The sequence below is a fragment of the Neltuma alba genome, unplaced genomic scaffold (assembly GCF_004799145.2).
Source record: "Neltuma alba isolate B1F8T4 unplaced genomic scaffold, ASM479914v2 tig00006864_pilon, whole genome shotgun sequence".
In the NCBI taxonomy this organism is placed as follows: Eukaryota; Viridiplantae; Streptophyta; class Magnoliopsida; order Fabales; family Fabaceae; genus Neltuma; species Neltuma alba.
This window is the reverse complement of record NW_021634602.1, coordinates 19,181-31,336: the sequence shown is the minus strand read 5'-3', so window position 1 is coordinate 31,336 and position 12,156 is coordinate 19,181. Positions and strand designations below refer to the sequence as shown.

The following is a 12,156-nucleotide window of genomic DNA, read 5'->3' as shown; positions in this document are numbered from 1 at the left end:
ACAATATAAACGCATGAATAATAATAAGAGATGATTAAGATGCGTACGTGTATCCGAAACCTAACCATCACGCTTGAACTATTGACCTGTGCTGTCATTAATCCAAAACCTAAATATCGAGCAGTTTATTGACCAGGTGTCAAACATATGCGTATAGGGTTTAATTAATTATTAGATTGGTTGAGATAATCAAACGTGTATCATCACAATTATTGATTCCTCCTAAATTCAACTTGAGGCGAAGTTCCGAGGCTGCCTTGAGACAAATCAGAGGCTGATAATTATGTGTGCGGTGGCAGATGTGTATGCACATATTTTGATAGTCCCATGAGACATCATATTCTTAATCACACAGCATCAGCAAATGTCTCCACGTCATATATACTAGTGACCAGCCAATTAAACACGAGTCTTGAGAGGAAACTGAAAACCTTGAAACCTTGTCAGGTCCTCTTTTGCTTTTTCGTCTTCTGCTTGGAAATTGTATGAGACTTCCATCTCAAGCCTTCTTTTCTTGGCAGCGAACTAATCGTAATAAAGCAGAGTCTTCACGTCAATAAAGAAGAAAAGCAGGGTACGTAGAATTTCTGAAATATTTCCCATCTGATTTCCATCCGCATTTATGTTGAATTATGGGAGTGTTTGGCTAATCCCAGAAGTACTTTTCCGTAAATCGAGACAAATTCCTCTTTATACTTATTTCGTATACCGTAAAAGCACTTTTAAATCTGTTTCTATACCTAAACACCTTTTGTCTGATGTGAATTCGTTTGATGAGCAGCCAGAAAGAAGTGGATAGATACTATCAGACTACATATATTTGTGTTGTTTTGTTTTTGGTAATTCGACTGGTTGTGTGGGCATATGAGGCCACTGGCTAATATAATGTCTTCACTCGTTAATTAGCATTGATCTCTGTCGTGCGATCGGCTTTCATCCTAATTATTCGAAAAATGGAGATTCCACGTTATTTTTGGTGCACTGTTAGTATATATTTCTTTTCTAAGAATAATGGGTACCTCGTCATTTTAGAATATAAGCATATACATGGCTAAGGAATAAAAGAAATTGAATTATTTGTATGTATAAGTCTCACGTGAAACTGAATCAAAAACTAGTTTTGCATTACAGGTAATTACGGGATTTTTATAATTTATGAAAAGCTTACATATTTTATCCTGTGTGTGTGTGTAAATTCCCTTCATATTTATATCTTGTATATAATATACATGAGTGCCCCACTTGCTGGCCAAAAATAAAAAGGATAGATGCCCCACTAAAATGTAATCGTAAAGGCATAATGTTTTTTGCCCCCTTTCTAACCATTTTTCTTGCGCTCTAGAGGCTTTGGGCCAACAACGCTTTTGGGGAAACTTACAATCAATTTTTTGAAAAAGCCTTATTCTGCAAGAGAAAGGAAGCGTTCTTAAGGGTGGCAGGTGGGCTTAGGCCCAACAGCCCAGAATGAATTAGGCCCAAGAGACCTTAATGGAATCAAAATCCAGAGGACTAATTCAACGGCCCCACTCACAGGGGAAGCGTCCAAGAGAAGGCGAGTGGAGTGATAATCGGAGGTACGTTGTTTCGACACCAAAACATATCCTGGTCAATGCGTTACGGTGGATAAAGACGAGACCTGCCTTATACGCTACTCCATTTTATCCTTAATTTTATCCATTTCCGCCTATTTTTATCCATTTATTTATTATTTTCCCCCATTTTTCGGTTTCTTACTCAATGAATGAATTATGAAAGCAGCTTCCAGGATGCCACGTGTTCCTACTGGGAAGTTCCGTCACGCGCCTTTCCCACGCTGCCCCCATATCTCGCACCGTGTTACTCCCACTATCTCTGTTTCACCGTCCGATCCCACCCACCCGTTTCATTCGTCGTCAATTGCGAAACTGCAGAAAACTTTTTCGATTCTCTGCAATTTCCAGGAGGAGCGTCTTTTTTTAATTTATTTATTTACCTCGTTCGTTTATCCTGTCTCGATTTTCTGTCAAACTGAAAGTTAGACTCGGCATCACTACTCAATGGCGAAGGCTTTGAACCAGACTGGTTTGGTTTCCACTTGGCACGACGATGTGCAGCAACATCTCCGCAAAATTTCTTTATGCCCAAAGATCCTTAGCTATGATTCTTGTGTTTCTTGCCCTGTGAAAAGGTTTCCTTCTCTGAAACTAAAATCCCAGGCTGTCAGATCTCCCTCCTCTTCGTCTTCTGAACTCTATGGCAAAAAACTGGTGTTTCACGAGTCTGCTCGCGTGCCTGGCAGAGGGAAATCTCTCTCTCCGTCTTCGTCGGCAGCTCAGGTTGGTTATTCCCCCCATCACTTGTTTCCCCATGGTGTGTCTAAATTGGGATATTCTTTTTCAGAATTAAACACAATCTGGTTTAGTTTATAGTTTTATCAAGAATAAAATACGGTCTCGGCTCTAATCGTTCAAGTCACCATTTCTAATCAAAATTTTAAATTATAAATTGATGCTTCTCCTCTTTTATATTTTAAGTTCAATTGAGTTCGTCCGCTAATGGTAAAGGATCTTCTGGTGGTTCCGATCCTCATTTGGTTTCCTTCCGAGGGTCCTTTATGAGGAAATTTCTTTGATTCCCATTTATTGATTTTCTTAATTGAATTTCCGTTTTAATCTTGTTCCTGTCATGGCATTTGCAGATGACCCTTGGAATTGGTAAAGCTCAGAAATGGTGGGAAACAGGGCTTCAACCAAATATGAGGGAGGTGACTTCGGCCCAGGACCTTGTGGACTCCCTGTTAAACGCGGGGGACAAGCTGGTGGTTGTTGATTTCTTTTCTCCTGGTTGTGGTGGTTGCAGAGCTCTCCATCCTAAGGTATTCGCCATTGGCCTATTCGCAGAGCTCTCCTGAATCGAGGATTCATGTCTTTCTTGTTTATGAATAGTAATTCTGATTTTTCGTTGGCGCTGCGGCAGATATGTCAACTGGCAGAGATGAATCCAGATGTTCAATTCCTTCAAGTGAATTATGAGGAGCATAAATCTATGTGTTATAGTCTTAACGTCCACGTCCTTCCCTTCTTCCGCTTCTACAGAGGCGCCCATGGTCGTTTATGCAGCTTTAGCTGTACCAATGCCACGGTTAGTTTACTCTTTGTGAATAATATTTTACTCGATTACATGATTACATGTTTGATCTTTCATAGTGGTCGTGCGTTTCTGGTATGAATTGATTGTCTATGATTGTTATTTAGGCCTTTTGGTGTTGATTTTTGCGGTCCTTGTGTCTGTAAATTGTCGATATTTAGCTCAAATTGTGGAAATGTTTGGGTTCTTGTGTTGTCTATAGGATTGTTCTCGGGCCGCATTATATTCAGAATTACGATGCATTTCATTTGCGCCTTGTTCTCCATTCGGCCTCTGAAGAGGAGAACGAAAATAGCTGATAAAAGTTGATGGTTTAATTACAGATCAAGAAGTTCAAAGATGCATTAGCCAAACACACCCCGGATAGATGCAGCTTGGGCCCAACCAAAGGATTGGAGGAGAAAGAGCTCTTGGCTCTGTCTGCCAACAAGGATCTGTCATTCACTTACATACCAAAACCAGATGAAGTCATGCATGAAGCCCCTGCACAGACAGCTCCTCCTGGTTCGCAGCCCCTTCCATTAACTTCATTGAACCCCAAGTCCTGCGAAGTGCACAAGGAGAGAAGTCTGAGCACTGCTGGGCGTTGAGGCGGTGAATTTGTGAACATGCCTCATCTCTTGATTACAAGCCTTGTACAGTGTATCTTTAGCGTATAATCTCGTAGCAGTAAAAGTGAAGGTGTTTTTTTTTTTTTTGGTTTTTTTTTATAGCCAACAAAGGTGAAGTTGTTATTTGTTCCCCCCTGGCTGCTTCAGGCTGATGGATTTATATGTTTTTTTCCCCTGAGATCCCAGCCTGGTTGGTGATATGAATTGTAATGGGAATAGCAGTGTGCTGTACAATGTCAAATAGTGCTATGTTCTGTGATGTTTGTGCTGGTACAAGATTGCATATCCTTCTACTTTCCAATAGACGATCCTACTTTTGTTAGGTTCAATCCGTTGTTTTTTTTTTTTCCCCTTATTCACATGTTTATTTAGTATATTATAAAATTATTTTTAAAATCATGATTTAGATTTTATCTAAACATTTTCTTACCAGAAAGTTTTGAGGGTTGAGTGCATTTGATGGTGATGTGTGTTTTCACGAACAAGGACAGTCCCAATCCGTTTGGCTAACAGACTTGCGTGTCTTCGAGTCGCCAGGGATAACAACCGGCTAAGATGAAAGGAAACGGGAGTAAGAAAATACACAGGTGTCTGGTGGCCGTGTTCATGAAAGTTCCCACGTGTCGACTTTAAAGGAGTATAATGGAAACAGCATTTGGGACACAGGAAACCGAAAATCAAAGGCATGAGATGCCTGGACGCGGATAAGGTTGCGTGGATCGTGCTTAGTTTGACACTTGGCAGGGAAGTCAGTCAGGTGAGTGGTGCCGCCAAGAAAATTTCAACTTAGTGGGCCTTTGGGGCCCATTAGATAGACTTCAATGTTGCTTTTGGATCTGGCCCCATCCATGTGTCCCAATGCAAGTCCTTCTTTTTCGTCTCCTGCTTCAATAATTGAATCGAAAGCAGCCTCCCTTCATTTCTTAATTGTTGCGATGCCGACTTGCCCGCCCCTGCTTGGTTAATTTATCATTTATTTATTTGTATTTTACTCCGGTCCTTTTTAATTTAGAGAAAATTAATTATTTGCTCCTATAATTTCGCTTCAACTGCAATTAATCTTTAAATTTTTGTATAAAAATTAGTTCCTGAATTTTAGCTCGGAACTCATTGTTGATAATTTAGCTATTTAAAACATTATTCTCTTGGTTGAAAATTAATGTTTGTATTTATTATTTTATTTTCTAAAACGCGGGTACCAATATTTTAAATAATAAAAACTTGCACTAAAAAAATAAAAATTATAAATTCAGAGTTAGAACTTAAAATCCACTCAAAACTATACGGATGAAATAATTAAATTTTTTCTTTAATTTACACTGTTTCCACCGTTCTTTGTGAGGACGCTTTACAAAATCCGAGACAAAGTGGAGAATTATTTTGGTTGAGGTGCTTGACGTATGTTTTCAGAATCGTCTCTTAATTTATTTTCAAAATAATCTCTCAAATGCATGTCGGACTTGTTATGATTATAATTAAATGGAAAAAAATGATTACAATGAAAGTAAATCATAAAGTAAAAATAAAATTATACTACCTCGGTCTCTAATATAAGACATTGTTTGATTTTTTTTGATCTTAAATATAATACATCAATCTATTTTGTCTATCATATTTATACATTTTTTCCCAATATAGTTCTTCTAACAATAGTAATTCTAGCCAATACACTTGATTAGTAAGGATATTTTAAGAAAAATAGTATCTATTTATTACAAATAACTAACTTAACTTTTTTCATTAATCTTTTTAAATTAGTCAACTAACTCTTATAAATATAGGACTAGAGCTGGTATGTTACATGAGTAACGCGAGCTTTGATGTGATGGTCCAGGTCACCAACACCCGTCAACCTCGTTTGACTAACAATACCTTTCGCCTATGAAAGTCGAACAACCGTTACACGAAACTGAAGCACATTTTAATTGTGAAACTGAAAACGGACCAAACCAAAATAAAAGCTGTGGTTTCTGATGAAACAAAGCTTATGCACTACTTCAGCGATGGACATTGTGCTGAACCACAAGTCCACTTAGAAGTAAAAAGCCTTCTTGTGACTGCAATATCATGGAGAGTAAAATTAGCTATCCACGAGAAAACAACAGTGGGGCAACTTACTAATAAACTCACACAGAATGTCATTAATTAATATAACCTAGCTAGCAAAATGCAGATTCAGAACAACCCAGAAAGAACTTTTTACACATTACTACTAGAACAGAAGTAACAGTTGACAACGAAAGAGAAGATTCACATGGTTTATGTCCAAAAAGCTTGTGACCATATATCTTATCAAATGAATAAGAAAAGCAAGTCCTTACATTATGAGGAAAAAAGATTCAAGAAGAGCCCCCACAAGACTCATGAGCTATACCACGGAAGATGAAAGAGGCTCAGCATCCCTATACAGATCGAGAATGCAAATTAAAAACAGTGTTAATGACTCAGAGAATTGATGGAATCACTATTGTAGGATTTGAATCTGCAGAGATGGGCCTAGAGGGATTTTGTGTGAAGATCAGCCATAAAATCATCACCAAGGAGGCCTGGCATGAGAAGCAGAAAGAAGCATGTAGCCAAAGACAACTTGCCAGATTTCATAAACATGAATACCTGTATATATATGGGAACTCCATACACAGACAAAGTCATGAATATATAGAATCCGGCAAGTCATCCTTGGCTGCACTCCCCTTTCCGACCCTACATGCAAGGCACGCCAGGGAGAAAATATCAACACTGAAAAGGCAGACTATAAGGAAAGGGATGCCAAGAGGTGAATACCAACTTCACAGAACTGGAGAATTTATAGATAAAAATCTGAAGGGGAAGAGAGAGAAATCATCATATACAAAAATATATTTGTATATCACCGTTCACGTGACAGACAATTCTTATCTGGGCTATGTATCGGTTTCTCTGAACAAAAATATGTAACGCACTAGAAATATCCATCCGTGTACCGAGGCACACTCAGAGGCAGCCTATCCAAACTTGGCAACCAAGAAATGCACTGCCATGGAAATTGTTGAATCTTTTTGCTTTTTATCCTTTGAAACCAGAAAGTAATGAACATATCATCAGATCACAGAGATGGGTGTTGGTGATCACATGTATACTGCAACAGCGGCCGATAATATATGGGCGGTTTTAACTTCACGGAGACCGAGGTCTGTTCAGCACTCAATGCAGTAACATATAGATACAGTGTACTGTACGTATATTGTATATAGGGTTGGTTCCGATTCCTTTCTCTGCCACTCTAGGGTTCCACCTAAACAGGAATCTGCTTTTCATTCCTTCTCACGTCAACTTTTGTTCCCTTCATCTTCTGAACACATACGACATGATTGCCACTCTCATCTCTGATCAGCTTATGGTACCTTTCATCAGGATATGGGGTCCTCTCTAACATGACCATGCACAGTTAATGAGCACAAGTTTAATATTTGTGACTAGAAAATAGGAAATCCGAGAAGGAAATGGAGATTACTGCATCATGAGGGATGTCAGAATACGCTATATAGTATATATCAGAAAGAAATAATTATGACAAAATCGTACTAGCCCGGCAGGCTAGCCATGAGCTACTTTATCAAAATGGGAAAAATCTAGGAACTCTAAATCACCATGCAAGGAAATGCCTTTTGGTTTTTATATGGACAATAACTTGCTGGCAATTTTGACATGCGGTGGGGTAATTATTTTCTGTGAATGGACAATTGAAGATTAAAGATTCCTTGTCAAGGTCGGCAATATTTAAACATAACCTATATATTTTCTCATGCCTGATAACTTTAAGGTAAGTTCTCATTTATCATTGGGATATAAAAATTGGTATATCCATTTTTTGGCTGGTCGGATAAATGGTAAGAGCGAGATGCTAAATATGAAGGATTCATTACATTTCTATGTGAGACATCTTTTTCTCTAGTGGACACATGGTTCGGTTGGAAAGAGATAGAAAAAGTGGTAGAATCCATGCCCATCAAATATTACCATATAAAGCTTATAATTTTATTTAAGGCTATATGCCAAGTCATTGTGTTTTTGGAAATATTTACGACTGTAATTGTTCTTTGTAGATTGTAGGTTTTGAACGTGAAGGTCATTTCCAATGCGAGCAAAGAGTTGAAATAATATGAAATATTTTCCCGTTGCTCTGGTTTTCCGCTAATTTCTATGGATCAATGAAGGTATCTGAAAATTAACTCAAATGATTTTATAATTCCCATTGAGAATTTCATAAATCATCAATACTTGGACCTTGCCTGTATTTCTAGCTCTGCTATTTGTTTTATAGGCACCAGTGGCAGAATCTGCTCCTCTTCTTCTAGCCTGTGTCAAAATGACTTGGAGGCTACTCTCCTTTTTAATCTGTTTTCCTTTTTCCTTTCTTCTTTTTTATTTTTATTTTTTCTACATCTTTTTGTGGTGAACTCATGCATATTCACGACTTTGGAGTGATCTTTCTGTTTACAAAGCCACCTTGTCAGATAGAGATTTTTTTTAACACTTCATAACTATTGAATCGATGCAGTTTGAAAATGGGCTTTGGACTATGGAAAACATGATGTTTATTATATAACGGTCATACCGTCTGTATAAATATACAAGCAATCATCATTATATAATACAAAATCTTTAAAAAGTTACACTATTCGTAGATAATAACAGTGTAGTCATCTTAAATCTCATACAAAACACAGCTCACAGTCTAGTGTGTCGTTGTTGGAGAAATTTATCTTGTTTATCTCCATTGGGCCATGCTACACATATGCATAATACAGGCTCCAGTGATTGTCTCCAGTGCGGAACTATTGCTGGAGGAACTCAAACTCAATGGCTTCTAGAATTCAGTCACTAACAATATCATCTAGCAATTCCAGCTAAATCCATTCAAGTCAAACTGTTGGCAGTTAGAAGAAGCATCATTTTTATCATTAACATTTAGGTCTAGTGCGGTCTCATAGTCAGGTAGCCTATAGTCTTGAGAAATCTTCTCATAGTTCAGTTTACCTGGCACAACCCCATTTTCAGCTCTTTCCTTTCTCAACCAGCTTTCTTCCTCTAACTTCATATCTTCCTTCAAAACAGGCAGTTTCCCCAAGCTTTCTTCTCCTTCAAGTCCAACATCCTGGGGTATGAGTTTTGAATTTCTTTTATGTGCATCATCGTTTGATGGGGAAAGAAACAACATTTTCTCCTGCAATTGGTCACGTAATGTGAGATCAGCCTTCAGAAGAGTAGGCTCTGGAGCATCCTCTTTTGACCTTAAAAATGGAGTTCCATCACATAGTCTCAAATTTAAGCCTGCGTTATGTGTGTCTTGGTCTCTCTGAGATCCTTCGCTAGATGTCAAGTAGCCATCCATCGAAAAATTGGTGGTTTTGGTCACTTGTGCTTCCTGAGGCCATAGTGCCTGTAATTCTTTTATCTCTGAAAATGTAGGCTCTATGTATTGAGTTGATACTTTAGACGCCAGTTCAGAGAGTTGAACCTTGGCAGCTTCAAGTCCTGTTGTGCCAAGATTCTGTTTCTCTAGTGTCTCTTGGGCCTTCTCCAGCACTCCCTTGAGATACTTCCCTTGAGCCTCTATACGAAGCTGCAAGTGTCGCTGTACCTGATTAAAGATTTGGATACAGTTTTACGCTCATCAAAAGTGAACTAATCACAGCTTAGAACACACACATATTGAACGTCAAATTTTGTAAATCAATGAGCTACATCTTAGATAAGCAACATGGAAGTAGCCCTCGCAAATAAAAGTAGATATGGATGAGCAAGTCGATGTTCTGCGATGTCCTATACCTCGAGCTGCTCATGCAACCTTCTTTGCACTTCAATTTGCATCTGTAGTGCCTCGTTTATTTCTAAGTTCCTGGATTCAAGGCCCATCCTTGTTAGAAATAGAGAAAGAAAACAACGGACGCTTAATGACTGAAAATCTGAACAAGACAAGTTATGTGCTATTACTTGTTTGTCTGAGGTCTGATGCTCAAATTTTTCGTATGCACTTCACTTGTCTCATAAATTTGGCCTGCCGCTTCTGCAATTTAAGCTAGTGAGATGAATTCTTTTCTGGATTCTATGCTTCATATAAGGTAATTTCTACACATCTCTCAAGGAACTCATGGAATACATAGAAAGGATAAGAAAAAATATTCCCTCACCGTTTCTATAGGCTCCACTATTGACCTGTCCATGCAGATTTTTACTGAGTCTGTATTTCTGTTGTCCAAAATGGGTTAGAAACTAAACATATAAAAGGGATGAAAACTTTACAAAATTGGACTTTTGGTGTTTAGCAGGTTCTATGGTATAATGGGTTTTAAGGCTTAGATTTAGAAAAGAAAAGAAAAGAAATGCTTTGGTTTTCCAGTGTAAAGAAAAGGGTGATGATAATTCAAAACAACCGACCATCTACAAGTGGGAAATTTTATCTTGTGTTTCCTATTTCTTTACCTAATTAAGCTGACGATGTCACTTACATAACATTATGGTGTGTTTATTAGCAATCTAATCAACTGAATATGACCAAAATGGAGAGGACCTTGATCCTAGAAAATCTGAGGAACTTTCAAGGTAAAACAAGAAAAAGGGTACCTGTAGATGACTCTTTAAGTGGTATAGAGTAAGTCCGGGAATCGCCATAAGTTTCAATACTGTTTTTGGTGTAGCTTCTGCAAGGGCAATGTAGTTAGGAGCAGCTCTAAAATAATGATATTTTCTAATTCACAATCATTAAGTAGTATAGACTCACTATCTGGCCCTCCTAGCTGATTAACTGCTTCTACGAAGCGTTCATGGAGATCTGGTGTCCATTTTAGTCTAGGCTTAGCATCAGTTGAGAGGACAAGTCCTGAGTCTCCAGTTCCACGTCCACCATGGACGATCATATGCCTCTCAGGAGGGTTGGACATCGTTAAAGAATGAATGTTCTTTGCTTGTTGTTGCTGATGATAGTACATTCTCTATTTTCTGTGAACAAAATCATCTTACTAATCTACCCAGAAGCACAAACAGTAATTAAGTTCATGAAGATCATCTTATTACCTGACGAAGATTCAAAGACCCTGAGAGTTGGAATTTGTTGTGCTGTATTTTTCAAATGCTATTCCTTTGAGGTTTCAAATATGAGTAGTTTTCCACAACAGCTCTGTACGATTTTTTTCTCTCCCAACAAGATTTTCACATGCCTCAGTTGTACCCAGAGATGTCCTTATAAAGCAAATGACCACATAAGGGGCACCAAGTGAAGCATAGAATCTTGTACAAAAGCAATTCAGAGCTAAACTTCATACGATATTCGGAGTTTCTTTGAAAATTATTATGACCTCTCTCCACTTTCACTTTCTAAAGGAAACTCTTCCCAATGAAATTATGTTCACTGTACTTTCTGAGACACCTCAAACGTTGCATTTGGTACTAAAATTGACCTATCAACTTGTATCTGCTTAAGCCTGCATATATTTTTGTCCTTCTGGTAAAGGCAAGAACCTCATTCCAAAAGTTCAAAGAAGAATTTTGTGTTTGGAATCACAAATTAAACTTTTTCTTTCCCTCAAAGCATCAAAAACCACACTTTACCTCCTTTTTCCTCATCGAAGATTCTTGCACTCATTAGTCTTTGTCACTCTCTTTGGATAGTTAATTTACTAACATCATTAATACTACTAATGTGGCTTGGGTGAATGTATTCTAAACCGAAGGATTTGGCAAGGCTTCCAAACGAATGCAATAACTGGTCATGTTATAAAGAATATAGAAAAGAAGATTCCTTATGACTGGGGCACCAAGAAATGGATACTGACAGATACATTCAAGAAAAAGAATAACGGTGGAGAGATGCTTCTCAAAGTCCTTGGAGATTTTTCAAAGAAAAGAATAAAACAAGAATTTAGTTTTTTTTATGTTTTTTTTTTTTGATAAGTTTGATGCATATGTAGACCACAAAGAATAGAATAAAACTAAGGATCCAATTCTTTTGGTCCAACCGGCTTAGACGGGACCAAGTGACAAAAAGAAAAACGTGCGAATGTATCATCTAAACTTGACATTCATGCTTGCTTTTTATCTAAGACATTGGCCTATGGAATAATATAGACCATTACCAGTTGTCTAGACTCGTGCTTCGGTTGAAATTTCAGTTTGTCTTCTAAATCTGTAGTGCCGTTGAACTCACAAACCTGCAGACGTAAAATTTCATACATACTATTGTTAAACTTGCAAATAGGTCACAAAAACATGAATTCAGATGTACAAAGATAGCAGACTCTGAAGCAAAGTAATCGATATGTGTGCATCGTGTGCTCTAATTTGGCCAACTAATAGGAACTGTTGAAAAATAGTTTGGTTTGATTCATTTTCAGGATTTATGCCTCCCAACATGTGTCAGTTGTTAGTCGATTATGCTTAT

General features: G+C 37.8%; 2 protein-coding genes across 2 annotated transcripts; one reads left to right on the top strand and one right to left on the bottom strand.

The window, feature by feature from the left end:
• The first annotated feature begins 1,915 nt into the window (after nucleotides 1–1,915).
• On the top strand, nucleotides 1,916–4,059 carry LOC114751327 (thioredoxin-like 1-1, chloroplastic). The gene is made up of 4 exons (XM_028940003.1): nucleotides 1,916–2,315; nucleotides 2,678–2,854; nucleotides 2,956–3,120; nucleotides 3,450–4,059. The coding sequence occupies exons 1-4, from the start codon at nucleotides 2,037–2,039 to the stop codon at nucleotides 3,714–3,716; spliced, it is 888 nt and encodes a 295-aa protein (XP_028795836.1). The 5' UTR covers nucleotides 1,916–2,036; the 3' UTR covers nucleotides 3,717–4,059.
• A 4,231-nt stretch (nucleotides 4,060–8,290) lies between these two features.
• LOC114751326 (myb-related protein 1-like) lies at nucleotides 8,291–10,913 on the bottom strand. Its single transcript, XM_028940002.1, has 7 exons — nucleotides 10,794–10,913; nucleotides 10,501–10,718; nucleotides 10,344–10,420; nucleotides 9,911–9,968; nucleotides 9,714–9,786; nucleotides 9,549–9,618; nucleotides 8,291–9,360 (listed from the first exon to the last, which is right to left on the bottom strand). The coding sequence occupies exons 2-7, from the start codon at nucleotides 10,706–10,708 to the stop codon at nucleotides 8,614–8,616; spliced, it is 1,233 nt and encodes a 410-aa protein (XP_028795835.1). The 5' UTR covers nucleotides 10,709–10,718; nucleotides 10,794–10,913; the 3' UTR covers nucleotides 8,291–8,613.
• Nucleotides 10,914–12,156: the final 1,243 nt, after the last annotated feature.